Below are 24,465 nucleotides of genomic sequence, written 5' to 3'. Positions count from 1 at the left end.
CGATTGCGGTAACATCTAATTCTATCCTAAAAGCGCGTGTAATGGTTGAGCCTTTCAGCGGCTATCTCTAATTGAAGCAGTACTACATCTGACTGACACTGATCAAAAAAAGCACTCGAGTCCAACTCGTGATACGCGTGAAAATGTCACACCGCCTTAACACAGCACAAGAAAGATTCTGGCTCACACCAAGGATCGCAGCTCTTTCACAAGGGGAAGGTCCTTGAATGGGTTGCACTCCTGGGTTAGGCTGGTGAATCAGATGTCTCCTTTGCGCTGCCACTATGTTTGAAGAGAATGAGAAGAATTGTCAATTAAAATCTGTGTGTGCGTCCATGTGTGCGTGTGTTTGTGTGTGTGTGATAATTATATATTTAGCTTTTACATGACAGCTTTGGTGATTTAGGTTACCTTATAGATTATGTTTAAACACATGTACATATATGTATTTATACAGAACCTACCTCTGACCAGTCTCTTCGCAACGGATGCCTGTCCGTTTGATCTAACAGGTCTACGTGGCTGTGTCACAGGCCTGGCGCGTGGATGAAGATGACGGTTGAGGATCTGTTTATGAAAAACAGAAAAAAAATTTTATGAATGTGTATTACTACCTCACAGCAATACCTTTCGCGCATCGATATGGTATTTAAGAAATCTTGTATTAGAGAAAAGAATAGTCCGCTCCGTCAAACGGAGGTGCGTTGGCTGGAGGAGGATGAATCTCCGCGCGGACTCTAATTTCTATAATATATGAATGCTAGATTTAAATCTTTCTATTTTTAAAAGGAAATAGAGAAACAGGCGAAATATGGGGATTAAAGTCTCCATACTACCACTCATGAAGTCTGTGTCTCAGCCCGTCTATAGTGAATTCTATGAGGGATTCTTAGGAGATGGGACATTTTATACCTTGCATATTCTTTGTAGATTAACAGGTAGCGAAATATATGAATAAGAAAGTAGGTGTCGGCTCTACTTTCCCGAGCATGCACTGGCTTGTGATCAGCCACAAAAACAAAAGCGACTTTAAAGGTATAAGGAATAAGATGCTTTTCTACCGATATACCCTCACACCTCTGTGCTGGGAGAGGGGAAAAACATGGAGGGGGGGAGTGTGTGGTTGTGGTTGAGTGTCTGAGAGAATTTTTAAATTAAGACGCTTCTTTTTGTCTTTTCAGGTGCTTCCCTCTGTGACGGCTGGCAACTTAAGGAAAGAAGGAGGACGCCCTTCTACACTGTCACACCACTTGCTGGGAGGGAGGGGGGGACTGGAAGTGGAGGTTGAAGTGCGCGTGTGAGAAAGTTTCTTGGTTCGTTGGTGGGGGGTGCTGGCGTGTGGGGTTGTGTGTGACAGGGGCGTCTGGGCACCACGCAGGTACATCGCGCTTTTCCCGGGAGTGTTCGGTTGAGCGTCGCCGAGCATTGTCACTTGGTTGTTGTAGATTGTCACAGGCGTCTCGCCAATGAGCCACGTGGAGGCGGCGGGTCCGGTACGCATGGTGAGTTGTCGCTGGTTTTTCTACCCTTGATGAGGACGCAGAGCTTTCAGAGCGCCTCACCCACCCATCTGCTCATCGGTTGAATCAAATTCACGCTCTCAAGGCGGCAATGATTTTTTTGATTTTATTTTAATCGGTCAGTAAGAACAAAAGTGACATTACAGGTATAAGGAATAAGATGCTTTTCTACTGATATACTTTCACACCACTTGCTCGGAGGGAGAGGGGACTGAAAGGGAGGGGGAAGTGTGTTTGCGTGAGAAAAGTTTGTTGGTTTGTTGGTGGGAGTGGTGGTGGGGTTGTGTGAGTGTGTGTGTGTGTGAGAGTGTGTGTGTGTGTGTGTGTGTGTGTGTGTGTATCAAACAGGGCTTAGGTTGATAACAATATATCAACAGGACCTGTCAAAATTTAATGAGGGGATGTGGCTGGTAACAATAGAACAATAGGACCCTCAAAAATTTGAGGACTGCCTCTGTTTTACAGCAACTCTACAGCTTACTAGAACACTAAATGGAACCGAGGTATTGGTAATGTTATTAGTAACACCTGCACTCTACTATGATAAATCAAAATGTTGGCTGTGACAATCTACAGTTTGGCAACACAAATATTTTACAATTGCACTGCCCACCTTTAATACCGTATATCTATTGTTGTAAAGCACTTAGCTGCATCCTCTTTCAGTGTTTTCCCTGTTCCATATTTTCTTAACATTAGCTTTTTCCCCCTGGCTTTATGATGATGGGCTCAAATATAGGTTAGAGTTGTTGGTTAGGTTATACACACACAATAAGACCTTTCAAAGCTCATTTACACAATGGGTAAGAATGCAGGGCAGATTTTCCAGTTTGCCAAGTACAATAAATTGTTCTTATAGTTTTTTAGGTTTGAATGTACTGTTTGATATTAGAACTTGGATTCTGTATGTTAATTTTAAGATGATAATGATGATGATTTTTGCCATTTCACCGTTTTACAGTATAGCGGTAGTGTTGAGTGAGACAGGAAACATAAGACACCAGGGAAGCCCTGGATTCCATGTGTTTTTAATGTTGTATCTTCTGGTTCGAAGATTTGGCAGCAGCGCGTGTCAATACTTTAAACCAAAACAGCTTTAGGTTAAGAACAATTAGGGCAAAGTAATTTCCCAATATCAATTCAATTGCAGTCAGTATCATAATTTCAATTTCATTCAGTTATGTTGGTTTACTTTGGAGCAGGTGAAATTTTGCTACTATCTGGCCAATTCCTCACATCATCTGAGATCGAGGGGGGTGACATGCAGCAAAGGTCACTTTTGTGGCCACGGCTTTTCTTTAGCAAAAGTTACAATGGTTCACTTTACCTAAACCCTCTGCACAGTGAAAATTTGAGGAAGTCTCAGACTCTGCTCATCATTGTCTTGGCGGAACTATTGAAGTTTTACTTAATCAGCCTTAGCAGTGACATTTCACAATAAGGTAAAAAAATTCCAGTTTGGGTACAGACAGTTACTAAAGAAAAAATCAGGAACTACAAATTCATGAAAAGCTTAGTACTCGCTGAAAGTTGTCAGAGAGACTACTTTCAAAAGAACAAATAAAACATTTTCCCTTTTACAAATTAAAAGGTGAAGTCATAGGCAATAAAACTTCCACAGGTTAATACACTTATCAAATCAACCCAAGTGATTATATCTACTGATTCTTGAGAAACTCAAGAATCCATAAGTAGCACTCCGAAAGTTGTACAACAGTTGCAGAACGGATGCCAATAACTGAAACATCTATTTGCAATAGCATAATGTAGTCCTGTATAACTGTTTATCCAAAAGTTCAGTTAGTAGAAAACGACAATGTACTGACCACATTCACTCCCACTTCCTTTACAACCATGTATTTAAGAAATCACAGCAACAAACAAATTAGCACATGGCTGAATGTGCTGTAACAAGGCACTATAGCAATCTTGCCAGCATTAAAAAGCTGCTCACAAAGAGCAAATCTTGCCCTCGGGTATGTTATATGAAAAGAAAAGAATTAACTAGTTGAGGTTTCAGCTCCAGAACGTCCACGACTATGTTTATTATCTGACAGCAAACAACCCCTGTTTTACTGGAATTTCGTCACAAACTTGAAGAACAAATCCTGGTCTTACCTGGGAAACCAGGGGTGAGTACAATACTGACATTTATAACAAGAAGTTGATTTATTACTTTCTCCAGCTTAAAGTGATCTTATATCAATACATTTAATATGTAGATGTTAGTTTTCTTCACACATTTACCTCTGTTTAACTGAATAAAAAATTCTGTTTAAATGGACATTAGTCAATGGTGTGATATTAATTCTGAGTAACTTTATATTAAAACCACATACACGTATCAACCAGTTTGTTAAGTTTGGGATTCTGGGGTCTATTAAACTCTAAGTCAAAGATATCAACCAGTAAAATACTTGCAGTCAGAAGTTACAGAACAAACGTAATAGATGTTCATAACTTTATTAGATCTTTCTTTCTATATACACAATTAAACATTATAATATATGAACATAGTTGTGTGTACACAGCCTGCTATGTTTTACTATATATGTTTGGCTAAATTTGCATTGATGTATTAACACAGTTTCAAAATACTCCACTACACAGTATAAGTTCTTAATATTAAAATGCAAATTCTGCTTACGTAAAGGAACAGTATCAGCATAATATACTTAAATTACCAAAAGCAGAACTAGTGCGTCTACAGTAAAATGCCCCTGTGACTGATATATTATTATATATGACAATATTAGAATATTAAAACTGAGACATCAGTATGTAAGCAGTATTTTACTGTTGTAGCTGCTCGAGGTGGAGTTTGTCTTAACTATTTTATATACAGTTAGGTTGCTTGGTCCAGTGGTTCTCAACCTAGGGGACCCCTAGGTTGAGTTCTACTACACAAAACTGTGTTCATTGAAAACATCTCTAGTGTTGCTGTTTTCTCGGAAAAATTGGATACATTAACCTCGTTGGGCCAGTTATTTAAATGAAACCATCAGGGGAGATAAGAGGGCGTTGGAACTACCAACAACTTATAGACATCTGGAGGAAGACAAGGGGCCCCAACTGCACACTACTTTTATTAGGAGTCACGAAACCACAATGTTTCAAACCACTGGATTAATCTTTAACAATGAAAATGTGAGACATACATTTTTTTTGTGTTTTAAATGTAAAATCTTAATTGGCAAAGTAGTAAACAATTGCAGCTGTAAAGTAAATGAAATAGAGTAAAAGGTATGAGATTTCTTTATGAAATATTAGAATATGGAAGAATAAAGTAGCAGAATTAATTTAGTGGGAGTTTTGAGGTACTTGTACTCAATTAAAATACAAGTACCTCAAAACTGTGCAGTACTCGAGTAAACTGAGTTACTCTCCATCACTGATGTGCAGAACAAAACATTTTTGTTTATAACAAATGCATATTCTTCTTCTTTGTACCATATGTGTGAATGCATGAGTGTGTACTTAGTACATGATGGCCAAAAGAAAATCACTGATGTGCGATTTGGCTTTAATTCTCTAGCTAGCATCTGTCAGCTATAAGTACTGTAGCAGTGCATTAAACCCCTTTAAAGCAATACTTAGCAACCCTCCCTCCCCCTACTCTCTCTTTCATTCTTTCCTTAGCTCTCATCTGTACAAACTGTTTTACACAGTGCTTTCTCTGGCTCTATTGTTTTCATCATCTTATGTTGTCAGTAGTGTCACTGTTCTCCTGCTGTTTGATTATGTTTTATCTTATCAAGGTGCTTTTGTCTTTTCTGCAGTTGAGCAGTTGTCAGTAACCTAATAACCTCTCTTTGGAGAGGTTTTCTGAATTACACCATGTAACCTTACGACTATTTAGTTCAATCGCATAGGTTTGTTGGCCTTGTCTCAGATGCTTGTCCTTTGGAACTTCTAACCCATTCCGTGCACACATCACTCCATTACTTAGGAACTGTATGAAAATTATCGGTGTGGGGGACTAAATCTTATGTTTCACTTTTCTAAAAAGCCAACACCTGCTCCAGAGTTATTATTTTCTTTAGATCATCTCCTTAAGATGAAAAAACTGCAACAACTTCCACAACATGTCAAAATACAGTTTTAGAGTGGTTCAACTCAGCAATTTTTACATAGCCAAAAAAATCGTATACTAGACATGGAATTTGCAATTGCAGGCATAAAAAAAAAAATATTTTTTTTTTATCAAAGAGCTGCTAAATGATCAGTTGTTACTTGGCATAACGTGTCATGCTTGAACTTGAGTTATATAATAGGCTCCCTTTATATGACACTTTTTGTCTATAAATAATCATTTATACCCATAAAGATGCAGTTTATTCTGTTTGTCAAAACTGACAAATTGACCCTATGAGCTATCACCTAATCCTGACCCACTACCTCCCAGCTAATAATTACTGTACAGTCCCTTAAAAGATCCTTTCAAAACATTTTCAACATATTCTTGTTCTATAATCCATATGTTTTACTTTGCCAATTTTCAAACATTTCAGTGAAATGTACACATGATGCATGTCAACCTCTGGTGACACTTTTATTTCCTTAATTTCCTCTTCCTTTGTCTTTCCTTTAGTTCGCTATATCAATTAAAAGAGACAAGGGAGACAAGAGGCAAATAGAAATGGATGAATAGAAAGGGGGAAAGGAGAGAGATAATCTGCTGGAACTGAATGGTTTAGAGGAAAATAGAACTTTATCAGTCTGACCTGTTAGATGTAATCCTTTGCTGTTTTTATATTTTGGATCTTCACTCTCCAATATTCTCTCCAAATTACAACTACCTTCATGGTAATCCCACATTGCTGTGGCCTACATTACACTTCACCCTGTGTTTGTGCGTGGGTGCGTGTGTCTGACTGAGTGCAATGGAACCGGACAATTGCGGTGGCGGTGATGAGACAGTCAATCAAAATGGATATCAGATATGATCAAATCCAATCACTCAGAAAGGTGGTCACACGTTCAGCAGTTCAGATTTGAAGTTTTCCTGGATTACATGACCTGAAAAGCACAACCCTACCATATAATTTCATGTCTTCTTATGAAATTAGTGCTATACTGCTCTCTGGTGGTCAGAATTTGCATAGCACCTAGAGCAACCCTCTAGAGGAAAAGTCAGGGAATCAACAAAGTCAGTACAATTCATCTTCTTGGCAACACAAATGTCTGTACAAAATTTCGTGGCAATCAATCGTCTAGTTGTTAAGATATTTTAGTCCAGACCAAACTGGGGGCCCAACCGATTGACAGATCAACATTACTATCCTTAGAGCCATGCCACTAGCAAGGCTAGAAATACTGTATTAAACCATACTACTACTTCCTGTCACAAATACTTTTTGTGGTGGCCACAGCTATTATGCGTTAGGTCAGAGGACTTCTATTGAATTAAGCCTAAAGTACATGTGAACCAAGACATATGTGACACAGTTAAAGATAAATCAAGAATTCCACCGACTCAAACATAAAGCTAAAAATCCAGTAGTACCACAGCTATGCTCCATCTAATTTTTTGATTCTTGTCCTGTACTCTCCATATGACTGTCTTCAATGTCTTCAGAGGCCAAAGGTGGTGGAAAGGTGGGGTGGATGTCAGGTGAATTATGGATTGAAAATGAACCCTTTGGTGGTCCTGGTGTTGCAAGGCTCATATCTCGACTGCTTTTCCGCCAAATGTGAGCTTTTATATTCCTCCCAGGGACCATCGGCAACCCTCCGTCCTCTTCGACCAGTCCGTCAAACACTGCTCCCAGACTTTGTCGTATTCTCACACAGAAGTGCGGGCAACTGAAGGTATACAGAATGGGGTTCAACACTGGATTCAAGAATGCAATGGTTGTAGCTAGGGGCAGCCCCACTTCCACTAAGTTAAGATTGTTCCTCCAGTGCTGGGCTGTCAGTTCAATCGTGCAGAAAATGTGATATGGAGCCCAGCACAGTGCAAATGCTGCAATCACAAATGTCACCATTTTAATGAAGCTCTGGGAGAGCTGGCCCTGATTAGTCTGATTGGAGGTGGTGGTGGACAAGGTAGTAGGTGTCAAGGTTAAAAATGGATTAGAGGCCAGAGGCTTGAGAAAGATACTAGAATTTTTTGTGGTTGTAGGGGTATTTGTAGTTCCTGAAGCTCTGTCTTTGTTTGACACAGTCACTGCATTAGTTAGTCTGGTGGTGCTCTGCTTCCTCCTCTTGCTCCTGTTCCTCAGGTTGAGACCTATTTGGATGTAGCTCCCTGCAATCACCACCAGGGGAAAGAGGAATGCTAGCAGCAACTTGGAGACGGCTGTTGCTGCCTGCCTCACTTTGCAATCTCTCTCCAGAGTGGCTTGAGAGGATAAAATCAAGGCAAAATTATGATAGCACAAATTACCCCCATCCGATCTCTTAGTAACTGAACGGAATACAGTGTAAGGCAATGTATTAATTGCTGCCCATAGCCAACCCAATACACACACCTTCCAAGCTCCTGCCACTGACCGATGATTCTGGCTCCACACTGGCTTGACGACCAGAAGTAATCGGTCCAGTGAAATGGCTGCCAGCAGGAAGGCAGACACAAACATGTTTAAGAAGAAGATGGAAGCCTGTGTTTTGCAGAGTGGGTTGCCGAGCTCCCAGCTGTGGGAGTAGTAAAGGTAAGAGGTGAAAAAGGGAAGTGTCAGGGTGGCCAGGAAGTCAGACATGGCCAGGTTGAGCACCCAGACAGAGGCTACGGTGCGATGCCGCAGGCGGAAGCCAACCACCCACAAGATCAGGGCATTCTCCAAAATCCCCAGGCAGGAAACCAGACCGTGGATGCAAACCACTGCCCAATTGGCCTCTCTGTTGTTGTTGAGGCTGTGCCTCTGCATGTCCTGCAGCAGGGGGCAGAGGAGATCTCCCTTGGTTGTGTTTGACATTCGTGCTCTGAAAACCCCCCCCCCAAAAAAACAGTGATGACACAGATGGAGAACTGATCAGAGGTACTGGTAAGGTAATCACAAAAATTAAAACAACAACATGACTGACATGATTACAGATGACGAATACTCTTGAACATTATAGTACAGCCTTTCAAGTTGCATAATGACACACTAACATAACAGCTGTCCTTGGGTTACACATGCAATTGAGACTTTTCAGGTGGAAACTGTTTCACATACCAGCAATTAGTTGTGCGCCCTTATCTGACACAATACACTAAAAACACTATAATATATGGGTGTACTGTGTTTCTTTTGTTTCTTTGGAAAACCAAGTGAAAATCAGTGAAAATCAAATGAAAAGAAATCTTTTTGTCTGTCTGTCTTTTTGATAAAAACATGTCAAAGCTTGTTGCTGTGGTCTAAACACATAATTAATTGGTTAAGCAGTACAGTCTGGGAATGTAGTGCTTAGATATGGGCATGCCATATCTGTTAAGAGTGAAAAACCTATCAATGCCCTGTCACCCAATGCAAAGCACCCCAGAGTGTCTCCAAAGAGTGAGGGATGAAACGAAAATCTGCTTGTCACTAAGGAAATAATAAGTCAGGAATGAACTAATATAATAGCAAGGCTATTGGTTATAAGCATTAGCTTAGTTGGCATTAGATTTGAAGCTGGCAGCACTGATTAGCGGGTAAGTCGCCAGAATTATGAAGACTGACCTGGTGGGTTGCATGGTTGGTAGTGACTGTATGTCACACTGTTTTCATTGCTGCAAGTCCCGTTAACTGAGAAAAAAACCTCTGAACTCTTGTTCTGAGACACACAACACTAAAGAACAAGACAAGAACGAGAATACTTTGTACTCTGCTGGTATAATAATGCTTAGCTCAACTAAGCTCACCCGCCGCATAAAAAATAGAGAACCAGTAACGTTTTGTTGGATTCTGGCACCAGTACTAGGGAGCGTAACATGTGACAAGAGGAGAACTTTAAACAACAGAAGTTGAGTTGATAAAAGTGGCAAGTGTATCTGTGAGACTGTCCTGTAAAAAAAATTAAACTATAGGTAGTGTGTGCAAGCAGTTCATTACAACTCATAGTTACATTGTATTGTTAGGCGACCTCTAGCGGCAGTAGTAATTATGTCAGGAAGTCAGGTGGCGATACTTTAACAGAGGTAGCCACTTTTTATTTCCCACGTGAAACCAATAGTCAGTGTTGTCTCTTTTAGTCATGACCGTTCCCCAACCTTAACCACTTGTTTACTATTGTAACCATGACAATGAAGGTCCTCCAACTTTATGGATGTACTTATTCTAACCCAAACCACGAATTTTCCCTAAACCTAACCAAGTAGGTATTGTGCCTAAACCTTACCGAACTGTGACGTTCCACAGCCTTAACCTCCTGTTTATTATTGTGACCATGACGGCAAACGTTCAGTAAACATGTCACAAGTAAGCTCCCAATGGTCGTATCCGAGGGTAGGGACAAACGATCTATATGGCCGTTTAGGTTGGAGGATTTACTGGTATTTACTTACAGTAGCATGTTAGCAGCACTAACGTGAGCTAACGTTAGCGAAGCTAATATGGAGATATATGCCTGTTGTTTCAGCTGACCTACACAGCACATTATCAGGTGATATGATAGCATCAAAACAGGTTCATATAGGGGTACGTTTTAAAGTTAATTGCAAGGACATGCTTACACGTGGAGCATCTAGTTATCACTAAATACTGTAGAATAAAAATTTGACTCTTTAAATTAAATGTTACATCTATTCTTACATACAGCCATGGTCACTTACTTAGTGACATCCCCTTACACTGACTGCCTAGATGAGGTGAACACAGCACTGTGTCTGCACCTGAATACAAACATGTGGGCCAATATATCCATGACACAATGCTGATGTCACTGCTTCCCCCTCAAGTGTAAATTACATATATAGTCATAAATCAGTGGATTTTGTTTAAAAAAATTTTGAGTTGTAAATGTCTTGGTGTGACAGCTGCCTTTAAAATTAAACACTGAGAACGTGAATAACCACAACCTGAGAAGGAGATGGTTGTGGGAAACACTGACCATACAGTAGAGAAGGAATAAAGGTCAATCTGAGCCACTCAGGAGCACAACTGCTGCTCCAAGCACCACACTGTTAAATGTTCATTTTTATTTTCATTAATACTTCCTTTTTAGAAATGGAATTTCATGAACACTGAGTTGTGTACGATGGCTCAGTTTGCTAACTTTAGTGCCTGGCCAACTGTACATGTTTCCATGTGTAGAAGCGCACTTACTGTTGGAATTTACATTAAAATTGCAGTTGGCTCTCTATCTCTACTTGTGTTTAACTCTGTAATTGCTCTGTTTTAGCCGCTCTGCTTTTTGGGTGCTTTTAGGCCTACAACAACAACAAAATATGAATAACAATGAGAACTGTATAAGATTTGTAATGTATAATAGTATATTGTATAATAAAATGTTTAAAAAAAACACGAACAGCGCCTTAAGGCAAGAGGAAGATCAAAACCATAACAGTCATCATTATAACATGCTGATGACTAGAGCAATAATTATAGTTTCTCAAAAGCTTCAGACTTCGTGCTGATGTGATCACAACCACATTCAAACATCATAATACTGTGAACTGAATTCATTTACAAGTTTAGGTAACACTCACCTCGATGTAAGGTAACACCCACAGAGAAGAGACAAAAGTCAAAATTTTGCTTTCTTCCTCTTTGTCTTACTGTTACAGACACTCATCCCTCCAGTTCTGTATATGCTGATAGATTGGGTCAGTGAAATATGACGTGTGACAAATTTTTTTGTCTGTCCTACGTCATCATGCCAAACCTGGACTTGTGTGAACTTGTTCCCGACACCTCAGTCTGTGCTGTAATTTCCATGATGATAAACTGCATCAACAAAGTGCAGTCTATATATGGAAATTTTCCCACACAGACATCCTTTGTGTCGTTAAACAAATAGTCGTGATCTGTTTTCAACTAGAACAACAACATTCGCATACTATTTACTTGGTAGCTCATTGTATCTATTAGAGCAAAGTGTGACGGTAGAACTGCGTGTTGCTTCGTGGTTACAAATGTCTCTGTCACCATCTGCTGGTGAACACTGCTAAAACACTTCTCTCCATCAGTATGCCAGTTTTGTGTGTTTCTAGTACAGGGGAGGTCAAAGATGATGATTCCCTGTCACTATGTGTTACTTGAACAGTGTTTATCTGTAGGGTACTGCACAGCTCCACTGAAGCAGTTCAGAGTTCTTTGCTTTCAAGGCTCAACAATAGTGCTAATGAGCAGTTGTGGAGGAAGTATTCAAATGCTTTACATAAATAAAAGTAGCAATATGCAATATAAAAATACTACATTACAAGTGAAAATCCCTCATAGAACATTCCCTTAAGTGTAAGTACATAAATATTATTAGCAAATTTCACAAAAATAAAACTGTGAGTATTACTATTGTGTATTAAATTAGTAGCTTATTATTACTGGTGTATTAATGTCTTAGCAGCATTTTTCTGTTGTAGCTGATTGAGGATACAATATAACAGTGCATCATGGTTTGTAAGTTAATTCCTTATATGTGAAATTGTAAGTTTAAGTGGTGTAAATGGTACAATATTGCCCTCTGAAAAGTAAAAAAAAGCATAAAAAGGAAAAACTTCAGTTCAAATAGCTCAAATTTTGACTTAAGCACAGTACTTGTGTAGCTACATTTCTCATTGTTAATAAGGAATATGGATTCTTCCTGAGAGGATCCTTTGGCTGATTAAAATTTATTACAGTTTTTGACCAGTGCACCCAATTTAGGTACAAACATGACGGCTTCATTTGGGCTCCACCGGTTATCTCACATTTGTTTGAAAACTCAAATATCCATTTCCAGACATCTTGTATAGCTGACAGATTTTACTACATGGTAGTCGGCAAAAGACGACTCATCGATGTAGTTTATGATTGTGATTAAATCTGTACCCATCAATATATTTTAAAAACAATTGAAAAAATTACTGTGTATGTGAAAAATGTGACTCGTTGTGACGAACCCACAGAGAATTATCATCATAATCCACAGCTCCCCTGATCTTAAGGAAGCATTTTAGCAACTATAAGCTAATTGTTTTGGTTGGAGAGGCTCTCAACTTTACCATTTGATTCTCAGTGCTCTCATCAACCTCCTTTCCAGCAGCAGGCAGCTATTTTCAATGAAAAAGCTCTTGAAACCCACTTTTCCTGCTTAGCACCAAACAGCAGACAGATTAAGTTAGCAGATTAAGCTAGCTGTTGAACATTGTGAAGAATTTAGAAGCTAAGGAGCCAGATATATTTCCCTCAGGAGTTGGTAGAGACGAAACAGAGCTAAAAGAAGAGTTAATATTGGACTTACATTCATCAGGTGGACACAAACACAACACAAAAAAATTCTTATGTTGCTCTGTGTCTGCAGGATGTGTAAATTGCTAACAACTGTGCTTTATCAACTATGCTATATCAATTTGATAATAAAACAACAAACTAAAAACAAACCTGTCTTAAATTCACATTTCAGATTGTAAATGAGCAAATTAGTCACCAATCTATCCAAAATCCAGCTGGATTTCATTCGGACTTACAACTCTTTCTAACATACAGAAGATCAAATGCGTAACAATGTCAGAAAAAGTGTCTAGCAATTGGAGCATGTTAGAGGATGGGATGAGATGTTTTTTACTCTGCTTGTGTGAATTCTGTGAATTCTCTCTCGGGAAATGAGCAAAATTTAATCATCTGCTTAACCAGAATGGTTATTTTTTTGTGATTTGTACACTGGTATATTTTATATAGACTCCTTATATAGGCTGTAATAAAGAGTGATGTTGATTAACTGTTAGTTACTGTCAGGTAGGCTACCGTTAGAACAGTTTTCTTACCTGACTATTGGCTACCACCTAGCCAATGCAGATTTAAAATTAAAACATGATATGAAAATAGATTGCAGGTGGAGCAAGTGTGCGAAACTTTCACAGAAATAGAGCGTTTTTTTCGAACAAGTGACATGTCGCTCAGCCTGTTCATTGACTCATGAGCAGGTTAGGACATCTTCGGTGGGAAAAATCGAAACAATCTGATGTTCACTTGCTCACTCATCCGCATCGCGTCCAGTTAGGAATCAGTGTTATGAGTTTGTGTGGAGCTGATCACAGTCAAAACTTCTAAGATACTGTGTACAGCCATAGGTTCAGCAATGACCGGAAGGGTCCCGTAATGATTGCTATTATTACGTGTTTTTTATTTTATTTTAATTGTGTAAGTAAGACAGCTTTGGAGGTGATGAAATGCATCTTTGACATAGTTAGGGTAATGCCAGCTGCCCTTGCTTTCATTCTTTGTGCCAAGCTAGGCTATACACTTCACAGAGGTACGTCTAAATGAAATTGCACAGAGATGAAATTAGTAGCTATTTATCTCATGGTAAGACTGTAAAAGTCATTTAGATATTTTCCCAAAATTTCAGGTTTAATTGTATACTGTTTCATACAATACTATTTTCTTACACTTCTTTGTTATTTCATCTTCTGCTTTTTTTTCCTTGTTCCATCCTTCATTTTCACTTTAATTAAATTTTCAACATAAATCATTTTTCTGCCCTTTTCAGCCACTCACAATAGGCCTGCTCTCTTTACCACTGCACTCTCTTTCCTTCCTTGGTGCTCTTTGGACCTGTAGATCTGGGGGGAGATGGGGCAAGGTACAGCTGGAGGTCAGGTTACTTAAGACTGACTTAAAATTCCTTTGATATGTACATATCAAAAGAGTTTTAAGGCAAGGCACCAGGCTTTTTTCAGGAATGTTGTAAGGAACTACACCTTCTGGGCGGCTGCAATAAAACACTTTTTGCCCTGTTTATCATAACCTCATTTTATGTTTTTAAGTATAACACTAGGAGATAAGCTAGTGCGACTTAAAGGAAAAGTAATTTATTTGTGTTATGTCATATCAACCAGGTGAGACCTGGCATCATACTTCCAGAAGCAATCAGCGCCTATCACATCAAGATGATTGTACCTTCATAATTTCAGTGAAACATTTGTAATTTGGCAAGATATGAAAACAAGAAACTAAAGCTGTGAACCTAATTTACTCATCTATAATTTGTGAAGTAAATTTTATACCTATGCTCCCAAGAAATTTTGTTAACTCTTGTGTGGTATTTATGATGGAGAGAGAAGGAACAAACAAACTCACAAGTTTGAATTTTATTTATAGTATATGCCAATACACAAGTCTTTGGCAGTAAAGATAAGGAAAAAACGATACTGAGAAAATGTGGGGAATGCTGGGAGGATTGCAAGAAGTTAACTTGCCTCACCTTTGTTTATGCAATAAAAATATTATCACCACATTGCTATCTGATTTCAGTTGTTTTTGACCAATAATGTGACGAGGAAGTTAGCATGCACACATGTGCGCACACAAACGCACACGTTGGTTCCTTCTTACATGTTCAAGTCTCCACCCTCCATTATACACATACGACTCGTATTGTATATATTTAGCTGTAGAGGGGTAGTGGGCTGCATGTTACACTTTCACTGAAGTCATCATATCAGAGAAACATCAAGGTAAAATTGTATTTCAAAGTTCAATTTTGTTAATTTAATTGATAAGGTACTGACATTGCGAATTACCTTAAGTGTTTCTTCTCAAGCAAAATAATTTTAAATATTTGATATTTTTGTAGACTTAGAAATTGATTTTAAAAAAAGATTTTTTTTTAAAGGGAAAGGGAATCAAATAATAATAAAAAAATATATATATATAGTTAGTATATTAAAAATAAAGTTTTCATTTAAACTATGTTATGTACAGGACTGTACACACCTTTAAGTTGTTTTTCTTTTTGGTATATTAACACCTTATTCCATTGTTTGTTGCAGTTTTATTTGATGAAATTCTGCATTTTGTTGCAAATACTGCTTTATGAGAGTTGGAACCCATTGTCCAGATGGCTTTAAGTTCAGTAGTTGCATAATCAGTTTTTAGAAATTTGTGTGACTAGCAAATAAAAGACAAAATAAAAGTGCAATAGTACGTCTGGTTGGGAGTGACACAATCGTGGGCTAAATGTGTGTCTTTACATATGGACTTAGTTTAATGTACTGAACTTAACCTGCCACCATCTGCCTGGGTTTAAAATAGAAAATCTTAATTTCTGTAAAAAGCACCAGAGTATTTGAAAGAATTTTAAAAATCAGCATATGCTGTATGGAATGATTTGAACTTCTTTCACCTTCTCCTTTACATATTTTGTATTGTGGCTGATCATTAAAAATTCTCATAACGATCTGTTCCTGAGCATTTTCCTTTTCCTGTGTTCTTATGTACAGTGGGGTCCAAAAGTCTGAGACCATTTAAGTGGTCTTAGACTTTTGGACCCCAATGTATCCTCCAGAAGCATTTGCCAAAATGAGCATACACAGTCAGAAGATAGGTCAATTGAACCACATTAATTAACAGTAATTTTCCAGGATTTGTCCTCTAACCATCCTGATAATTGATAAGGAGTCATTTATTTTGTCCCTGTAGATTAATCATGACCTCCATGCTGGGAACAGCCCTGCTGGGCTTGGCCCTGTTGGCAGGGCCCACTGTAGCCTTTTTACCCATCGGGGGTGGGACGTCGACTCATGTCAGCATTACAGGAACAGCTCTATTGCAAAAAGTGACAGAGACATGTCGGGCAGTGGCTGAGGCAGCTGGTCATGAGTTCAACCCCATGGTAGGATGGAATATATTTATTTTAAAAAAACCAAAAAAAAAAAAAAACCCCACACCCCTCCATTTTTAAGGGAATCAGTCTTTTCTGCTTCCAGGGTTCTTCTCCTGAGGAGCTGGTTCAGGCCTGTCTAGGACCCACAGCAACAGGAGAGGTGTCAGGTGCCAATTTTCACTCTGCTCTTCAAGAAATATACACCCAGAATGGATTGTTAGACCGTGACTTTTCCAACAGGTGGGAGAAAGATTGAAACAAAAACAGTTATTAAAAAGCAATAAAGTAATGGGACAGTGTGTGATGCAAAGTTTTTATGATTTGCCTGAACACTTACCAAGTTATTACTTATGAAAAATTCTTTCAGTGCTCCGTACCACTTCAACTCAGAGACCTTCCTGGAGGGACGTTGGCTAATTACGGAGGGCATGGTGGCCATTAAGGCCAACATTCGCGGAGAGAACTTCCGGGTGGCCAGAGAAACACTGGGCAGAGTCCTTCATACACTGCAGGTGAGACAACTAGACATGAAGTTAAAAAAAGAAAAATCAGAAAAAGGAACCGGTATAACAAACAGTTACAGACTTGAAGACAGAATGATCAAGGTTAAAGGAGGCGGAGAATAAGTTGGGGGGGGGCGATTACAAAAGGAAGAAAATATTTAAAATGTTGACTTTACTGTGTTTAAATACTGAATATGAATTCTGCCCATGTGTATGTATAAAAATGTTAATGTGTGTGTTTCCATGTATTGTCAGGACTTCTACAGCCACAGTAACTGGGTGGAGCTGGGACACACTGAGCCATACAACAACCTCATACGCCTAGATCTGCCACTGGAGAACCTGGCAGGTATGTGTATGAGCATTTGTGTATTTATCATACCCTTTAGGAGAACTATGCATACATTTCTGGGGGTTGAGTAGAGTGTCATAAAGTAGACATTACACCATGGCCATGGAGAGCGCTCAATTCTGATTGGCTGGTGGGTGTGCAATATTTTCAGATAACGACACAGTAGTCCAATCTGTTCAAAATTAAATTAGAATTAAACTAAAGTATTACCTACTGTGCGTTTACCTGGCTTTTCTAATGATTTTACTAGTAAACATCATTTCAAGAATTACAAACAACAAAAATTTTACTTTTGGAAAATCTAAGGGGAATAATCCACTCAGTGGTTATGAAAAATAAAACACTCCCAGCCACACAGGTTTTTGTGGATTATTGTAAGATATACTGACAAACATCAGCTGGCAAGTTATGAAATCAAGCGATGCACAGAAACCTTGGTCTGGAGTTAGAGGTATTACTTATCCAATATCTTATTTGCACTTTGCTTGTGTAGATGTCAACACTGCCACCTGCAGTGACTGTGCAAGTGGAATATGCCCCAATCCCATCCTCCCAAACATCCTTCAAGAGAAGAAACTTACATCAGGCTACATGGGAATCATTTCTTCTGCCAAGCCTAAAGGTATCAGTGACAACCTCATCTCCAAACCATATTCAAATACATAGGCCAAATTCATTCACAGTCAAAGGAACAGAAGGCTAAGAGGCCCATAGTCACTGACAAGTTACCACTACTATGTGTGCTGATGCCTAGTCATCAAAGTCCACTACATTAACTGATCAGAAGGGGGTCAGTTGAATTGTTATATTTGTCTCTTATCTGTCCCATTAATATGTAGCAGTCACTTCTTACAGTTACTCCCTGTGATCGCCAGTTTTTACACTTTTTTTTTTTAAAGTTGGCACAAAAAACAAAAACAACCTACAATACATTTTTTTCATATCTGTTAACCAGTGAGCTTTGTTACCTTTGGACTAGGCTAGGCTAGCTGTTTCCCTGTTTGCAGTCTTTATGCAATGCATGGTAACTTACTGCTCATTGCAGGTTCATATTTATTGTACAGATATGAGAGTGGTATCAATCTTTTTACCTGACTTTTGACGAATATGCACATTACCCACAATTTCAAACTATTCCTTTTAAACTCTACAGGGAATCTAAATATTATGGTTAACCAATAATTAACATACATCACTTCTGTTACTCAGACATTCAAGTTCCCCCAGTATTTATTGGGTTTTAATAAGGCATCTAAATCCACATGCAACACTAATAAACCAGTAATAAATACCTCCAGTCATCCATAAGGCATTGCAATCTATCGATAAAAGAACACTTGACAGGCCTAAGTGCACTATAAATGACCCAGTTTGACCTAACCCTCCTGTCCTGTGCCAGGTAAATGTAGCCATGGCGGTGCAGCTGACCTGACTGTCACAACAGTTCCTCGTGGTGGTATCAACAAAGATGAGCGTCGCCCTGACAACATGGCCCTCCACAATGCTGCTGTGAATGCAGCCACAGCTGCAAGCCTTCAGCTACTGGAGGACATCCGGTTAGCTGCTGGGGACAGTGACTTTCTGAGGTATGGTGGTCATTAATGCATTAATGAAAGAAAGCATTTGGAAGAATAAAAACAAACATTCTCTCTCTCTCACACACAGAATGATGGGGATTGCTCGCTCATCTGTCCTGTGCTTTGTTATTGACACAACTGGCAGTATGTCTGACGACATCAATGAAGCCAGGGCAGTTGTTAACAAAATCATTGACACCAAAAAAGGAACACAGGATGAGCCTTCTGAGTACATCCTGGTGCCCTTCAATGACCCCAGTATGAACTCCTCTACCCTACTAGTCATGTTTAGGAAACCATTAGTGTTAGACACTTTACAATGGGATAAGGCCATAGCATGTTATATATGTAATGCTTGACGGTATAGCTGTAATCCTAGTCATATATTTTAAGTGTATGATCTGTTTTACAGTAGATCAAGAAAATTGTGGTTCATATTCTAAAATCTGCAGTCAGTGGTTCTGTAGGGTTAAAAGTGGAAAAAATGTGTTTTTTCTTTAAATTTTTTTTTTTTTTTTTTTTTTTAAATGTAGGTTTTGGACCTATGATCAGGACAACAGACCCAGAAAAGATGAAAAAAGAAATCTCTAAACTTAAAGCAAAAGGAGGGGGTGATACCCCTGAGATGTGTCTGTCAGGACTTCAGGTACTAAAGCTATGATTATTGTAATATTATAACTAAGATGGTGATTAATTGAGCAAAAATTCAGATATTTTTAATGGATCTCTGAAAGACTGGTGATTCAGAATGAACCGATCCTTATTTTATTTCTCCAGCTGGCTCTCACTGGTGCCCCAGCCTCCTCCCATATCTATGTTTTCACTGATGCTCCAGCCAAAGACATCGCCCTCAAGGACACGATTCTTGCTCTCATCAGCAGCACCAAGTCAACGGTAAATACTGACACCAGTGATGACTAACGTTCAGTCTATTTATGTGACTGTAACTTGAAAAACTGGGGGTGTAATCCCCACAGGTGTTATTCTTTCTTACTGAGGCCGGGAGGAGGAGACGCCGTTCCGTCAGAGCTGCTTCCTTTGAAGACTACAAGGACCTGGCTCTGGCCTCTGGAGGCCAGGCCATCCAGGTGTCCAAGAGACAGCTGCCTGAGGCCACAGATATCATCCTCGACACCTCTACTTCAGCTCTGGTAGGACTCTGCAGTTCAACTAGTTCATCCAGTATAAGCTAAAGCGTGTAGCAGGCCTTCAGTGGTTGAACCAGCATGGGGGAAAGAAATCATTCATCCACCCCGCTCTCCATTTTGCCTTAGGTGACCGTCCTTCAGCAAGCAGGAAACCCTGGGAAGGAAGAGACTTTCTCCTTCGTGTTGGACGAATCTCTTCATAACGTCACTATATACGTCACAGGACCATCCATTACTTTTACACTGACCAACCCTGCAGGTAGCTCGCCAGTCTCAATGTAATGTTGCACCAGTTTGAGACTTGTTGAATGTCTCTCTCTCTTGCTGAGAACATTGTTGCGATGACGCTTGCTGAACAGGTGTGAGCCAGACCAACACTGAAGCCAATGGTAAACTAGGGACCATTAAGACTGTGGGCAACCTGAGGAGAATGTATCTCAATGCTGACAAGCAGACAGGAACCTGGCAGATCAACATCAAATCCAACGAACCATACACTCTCAAAGTCACAGGTCAGATACGGCATATTTGTTAATTACACATGCACTTTCTGCATAATAGCACTGTTGAAATTATATCTTCTTACACATAGCTTGATTTGCAGATTAAAGTGTTTATCACTGGCATATTTATTCCCACTGCTTCCTGTCCATGCGAAGTTTGAAGACTAATACTTCTTCTAGACTCAGAATTTCCAGAGTTTTTTGGGGATTCACTGAGTTCTTAGTGTGTATCTGTATTTACTGTAAGTGTGTGCGCTTGTGTTTTCAGGCCAGAGTACGATTACGTTTATCTATAACTTTGTGGAACGATTCGAGGGACCTCACCCCGGTTATGCAGTACTTAGTGGGCATCCGCATACAGGTAACATGCAATATAATCAATTTTACCATACAACAGCAGTATATTCTGTACACCCCCCCCCCACCACCCCAAATCATGGATCAAGTTCTCATTGTTTAAATAGTATATCATAGTCATGATATCAAACAAACATTTAAAATTATTATCTGAGATATGTGATAGCTAGACATTAAAAAGTTAAATCAGTGTAATTTATTGCCCTACATGTGTTGTCTGAGGCAGGTGCCCACTATGTGGTCTCTGCATTACATCATCTATTGGTAAAAAGCAATTAGACTTCTAAAAAAGGTCTATGTTAAGTGACTGCTCCCCTCTGCAGTTCCCCTTTACTCTACAAGTTGTCTTACCATCTTCTCTCTCATCTTGGTTTTTTTTTCTACAAAAAGGGATTGCATGGACCAATCACACATTTAACTAAATGATGAAACACCAAGGCTTCTTTCCACCACTCATGCCAAAATTATACAGCATTTACTCCTGAACCAACCAACCACTTTCAGCTATAAAAATGAGTTTCCCTCTCGTTCTTCATCCTACCTTGCTTCTCTACTCTGGAAACCCAGGCCAGCCAGTCACCATGATGCTTTCAGTAATCGGAAGGAAAGGTCCGTCCTCAGTGACTGTTGGAAAAGTCAGCCTTGTATCCGTGTCTGGTCCTGATGCTATGAGCAACAGCACAATGACTGACATGGGCAACGGAGACATCCTGGTGACTGCTGATGTGGTCCCTAAGGGGGAGTTTTTGGTCATTCTGGAAGGAACAGACAAAGTGTCAAACAGTGAATTTCAGAGGCAGTCTACAACCCAGATGTCCGTCTCCAAAGTGAACTTCCAGGTTTGTCGCTTCACGTCTTCCTCACAACATGTGTACCCAGTCATGCAACTTTTGTCTGATGGATGACAGAAATCATGGGGTTAGAAAAAAGGAATACCTGTATCTAAAACAAATATAAATCCAGTTTATTTAGTATAACAAATGGAAGAATATTACTGCTTTTGCAGAATTCTTTTTGTGGAGTATAAGAGACATTGCACCTGTTCACCTGTTTCTTTTGCACCATTTTCTCTCTAGGTTGAAGTGGACAACCGTGTGGAGCCAGGAAGAGCCTTCAGGTTCCCCTTCAGTGTAATGACCCAGGGTTCTGGTGGTCAGTACTTCATCAGCGCCAGAAATGACAGAAACTTCCCCATGTCCTACCCAACCAGGTGAGGGCAAGCAACAAAAAAACATAACCACACTTAGCCTGGCCTAGCTTCTATCCAACAGTAGCAAAATCCACCTACCAGCACCTCTACAGCTAGATCCTATTTGTCACAGATGATGGAAGCAGCACAGGCAAGGTGGACCCAAACAGACACACAGGCAGACTAATGCAGTGAAGCAGCTTTAAATAAGCTAAAACACGCTTACAGTCAGACAGGTTGACAAGATGGCAGGCAGGTATTCAGGTACAGACAACAAGGAAAGCTAGTTGATTACAAGTGAAAATAGGTGAGTAAGTGGAACCAGAAAAAGGTCTAGAGACATCTGGTGGGAGGATGGAAAACGGCAGGTAATCAGAAAGGTGGGAAACACACAAGGGCAGGAAGTGAAACAACAAACAGATGCACAAGGAAGGTGTATTCAATATAAAACAAGAAATAATCCAGGGATGAAGTCACTCAGAGGGGCAGATCGTGATACCGTTTGTTCAACCCACACAAAAACCAATGTGTAAACACAGGGTTACGTACCATATTATTTTTTGGCTCTGAGCATTTACCAGACAGTCAGCAAAGACTTCAAGAAGTTACTGGTCCTGGCCAAGAAATAGTCTCACACAAAACTGTCCATAAAATGGTGAACTATCCCTTTTACACTTCTATTTTTGTGTGGATTTCACAAATGATATATAATGTGTTAATAAGTGCTCTTTAGAGGTGCTGGTAGGCAGATTTCTCTCTACCATTGGACTGAGCCATGCTAGCTAGCTGCTTCCCCCTATTCCAGTCTTTGTGCTAAGATAACCGGTTGCTGGCTGTAGCCTTACAAATGCCGTGAATACTATATATGGAAGTGGAATTGAACAAGTATATTTCCCAAAATGTCAAAGTATCTCTTGTTGTCTTATCTCTATGTTCCTGTACACTAAAAATCACTGGGTCAAAACTGACTCAACATTGGGTAGAAAACCACCCAAGATAAGGGGTTGTGTTGATCCAGTGACCCAACTCCCCAAGACCAACACTGGGTCACAACAACTCATTGGTACTGGAATCCAGTTAACCCAGTATTGTGTCGGTGCTATGTTGACCCCACGCCGAGTCACACTCATTGTTAGTTTTTTGGGGAAAGTTACATCTGTGTGGAGGAACATGTGCAACCTCAACCACCAATTGGAGCAAAGATTAGGGCGAGTCACGTGTTATTAATCCACCCAAAGGCATTACTTAACCACAAGCTGCCTACCACAATAAATACTCACCCTCTACTATTTTTAAATTTAATCAAAATTAATTGTATAGATTGCACACAATTCAGTTCCTGTAACCAAGAAGGGTATTCATCTCTCTTGTCTCAACAGCCTCACCTTGACAACTGGACAATACACAAATGCTACGTTGACTATTACATCACCTGCCGATACACCATCAGGCACTGACGTCACTCTGACTTTGGAAGCCAAATCCTCCAATGGTGTCGACACCAATTACGTCATTCTGAGAATGTCTGTTGTTACCAAGGTAATCACACACATCCTGGATTATAGATGGAAAGAGTGAATAAATGAATAAAATTTTCACCATAGCCATAGAACAAATGCACTTCTTTAAAAGTTATCCAAGTATCCTACAGATCTAAATTTTCCTTTGCTTTGATTCATGCAGAAATTTCCCACCTTTCTTTTCTGTTCTCCGTCCAGATTACAGATTTTGTTCAGCCTTTGTGTGAAGTGGTCAGTGTGCTGGCTGATGATTGCCCCAAAGATGTGTCTCAGTGTGGACCTTTCCAGTGGGAGCTCTCAGCCAACCTTACTGACGGAAACGGCACAGGGATAGAGAGCATCTCCCTGCGACAGGGTAATGGAACCCTGTCACACACCTCCCTGAGTGCTCCCATCATCCAGGCGAACTACAACGCTTCCTGCTGCTCACAGATTGTTGAGTTTGTGGCTTTAGATAAAGTTGGCAATGTGGGAAAATGCTATCACTCAATTGTTCGTTCAGGTGGCCCTCCTGCCTTAATCTTGTCGCTACCACTATGGTTGTGCCTGCTGCTGTCTGCCTTTCTAGAGAGGCCCTGAAGGGCATAGGTTAGGTTGCTCATGTCTGTACGTTGCATCAGGTATTGGATACATTGTTTATAATTCTAAATGATTTAAAACAATATTCCTCTGCTACGGAGTGAAACTTTTTACTGGTGATGGTCATGTTATGGTCATCTATCCTGCTTAAATAAAATGCACTGATTAAGGACGATGGATGATGAATGTATGCATAAGTTGTCTGAAATAAAATGCTTTCAATAAAAAAAAAACCCTTCAGTTATAAAGCATGATCGAATATTTTTCTAGTGTCTGTAACACGTTTTAGTTTTGACAAGAAAGATCTTTTTTGGGATCTTTGGTTGCCTGCACATGTGGTCTGTGGCAGCAGAGAGCAATTTTTACCCATTTAAATGCAAAATGACATGCCTGTAACTTTTCTTGTAAGGTGCTAGAATAGATGTAATACTTTCAGGAAAAAAATCAGTGCATAATCTGAGGATGAAGCAAGATTATTCTCCCTTTTTAATCACATTTAAAAACACAG

At 39.6% G+C, this 24,465-nt stretch overlaps 2 protein-coding genes and 1 long non-coding RNA gene across 9 annotated transcripts; 1 reads left to right on the top strand and 2 right to left on the bottom strand.

Annotated features, from left to right (window-relative positions):
* The first annotated feature begins 1,369 nt into the window (after nt 1-1,369).
* On the top strand, nt 1,370-24,198 carry vwa11 (von Willebrand factor A domain containing 11). Of its 3 annotated transcripts, none has more exons than XM_040146473.1 (18): nt 1,370-1,502; nt 16,046-16,238; nt 16,333-16,469; nt 16,597-16,741; nt 16,988-17,081; nt 17,578-17,706; nt 18,484-18,670; nt 18,807-18,919; nt 19,195-19,307; nt 19,439-19,555; nt 19,639-19,812; nt 19,936-20,068; nt 20,169-20,321; nt 20,581-20,673; nt 21,237-21,508; nt 21,746-21,879; nt 23,238-23,397; nt 23,577-24,198. In XM_040146473.1, exons 2-18 carry the CDS (start codon nt 16,053-16,055, stop codon nt 23,955-23,957), a joined length of 2,721 nt encoding a protein of 906 aa, XP_040002407.1. In that variant the 5' UTR covers nt 1,370-1,502; nt 16,046-16,052; the 3' UTR covers nt 23,958-24,198. The 3 variants fall into 3 exon arrangements, with proteins under 3 accessions (XP_040002407.1, XP_040002405.1, XP_040002406.1); XM_040146471.1 differs by having other exon boundaries at nt 18,750-18,919; XM_040146472.1 differs by lacking the exon at nt 1,370-1,502 and adding an exon at nt 3,442-3,652 and having other exon boundaries at nt 18,750-18,919.
* LOC120800400 (prostaglandin D2 receptor 2) lies at nt 7,043-8,446 on the bottom strand. Its single transcript, XM_040146482.1, has one exon. It carries the CDS (start codon nt 8,435-8,437, stop codon nt 7,043-7,045), a length of 1,395 nt encoding a protein of 464 aa, XP_040002416.1. The 5' UTR covers nt 8,438-8,446.
* LOC120800401 lies at nt 16,292-22,140 on the bottom strand. Of its 5 annotated transcripts, none has more exons than XR_005708980.1 (5): nt 21,958-22,140; nt 21,717-21,867; nt 21,211-21,424; nt 16,567-16,750; nt 16,292-16,416 (listed from the first exon to the last, which is right to left on the bottom strand). It is a non-coding gene; the product is annotated as an uncharacterized LOC120800401 (long non-coding RNA). The 5 variants fall into 5 exon arrangements; XR_005708982.1 differs by having other exon boundaries at nt 21,211-21,563; nt 21,717-21,815; XR_005708981.1 differs by having other exon boundaries at nt 21,717-21,815.
* Nucleotides 24,199-24,465: the final 267 nt, after the last annotated feature.

Source organism: Xiphias gladius, chromosome 15, assembly GCF_016859285.1.
Source record: "Xiphias gladius isolate SHS-SW01 ecotype Sanya breed wild chromosome 15, ASM1685928v1, whole genome shotgun sequence".
NCBI lineage: Eukaryota > Metazoa > Chordata > Actinopteri > Istiophoriformes > Xiphiidae > Xiphias > Xiphias gladius.
Note: the sequence above shows the minus strand (reverse complement) of the source record. Positions and strands in the feature narration are given on the sequence as shown.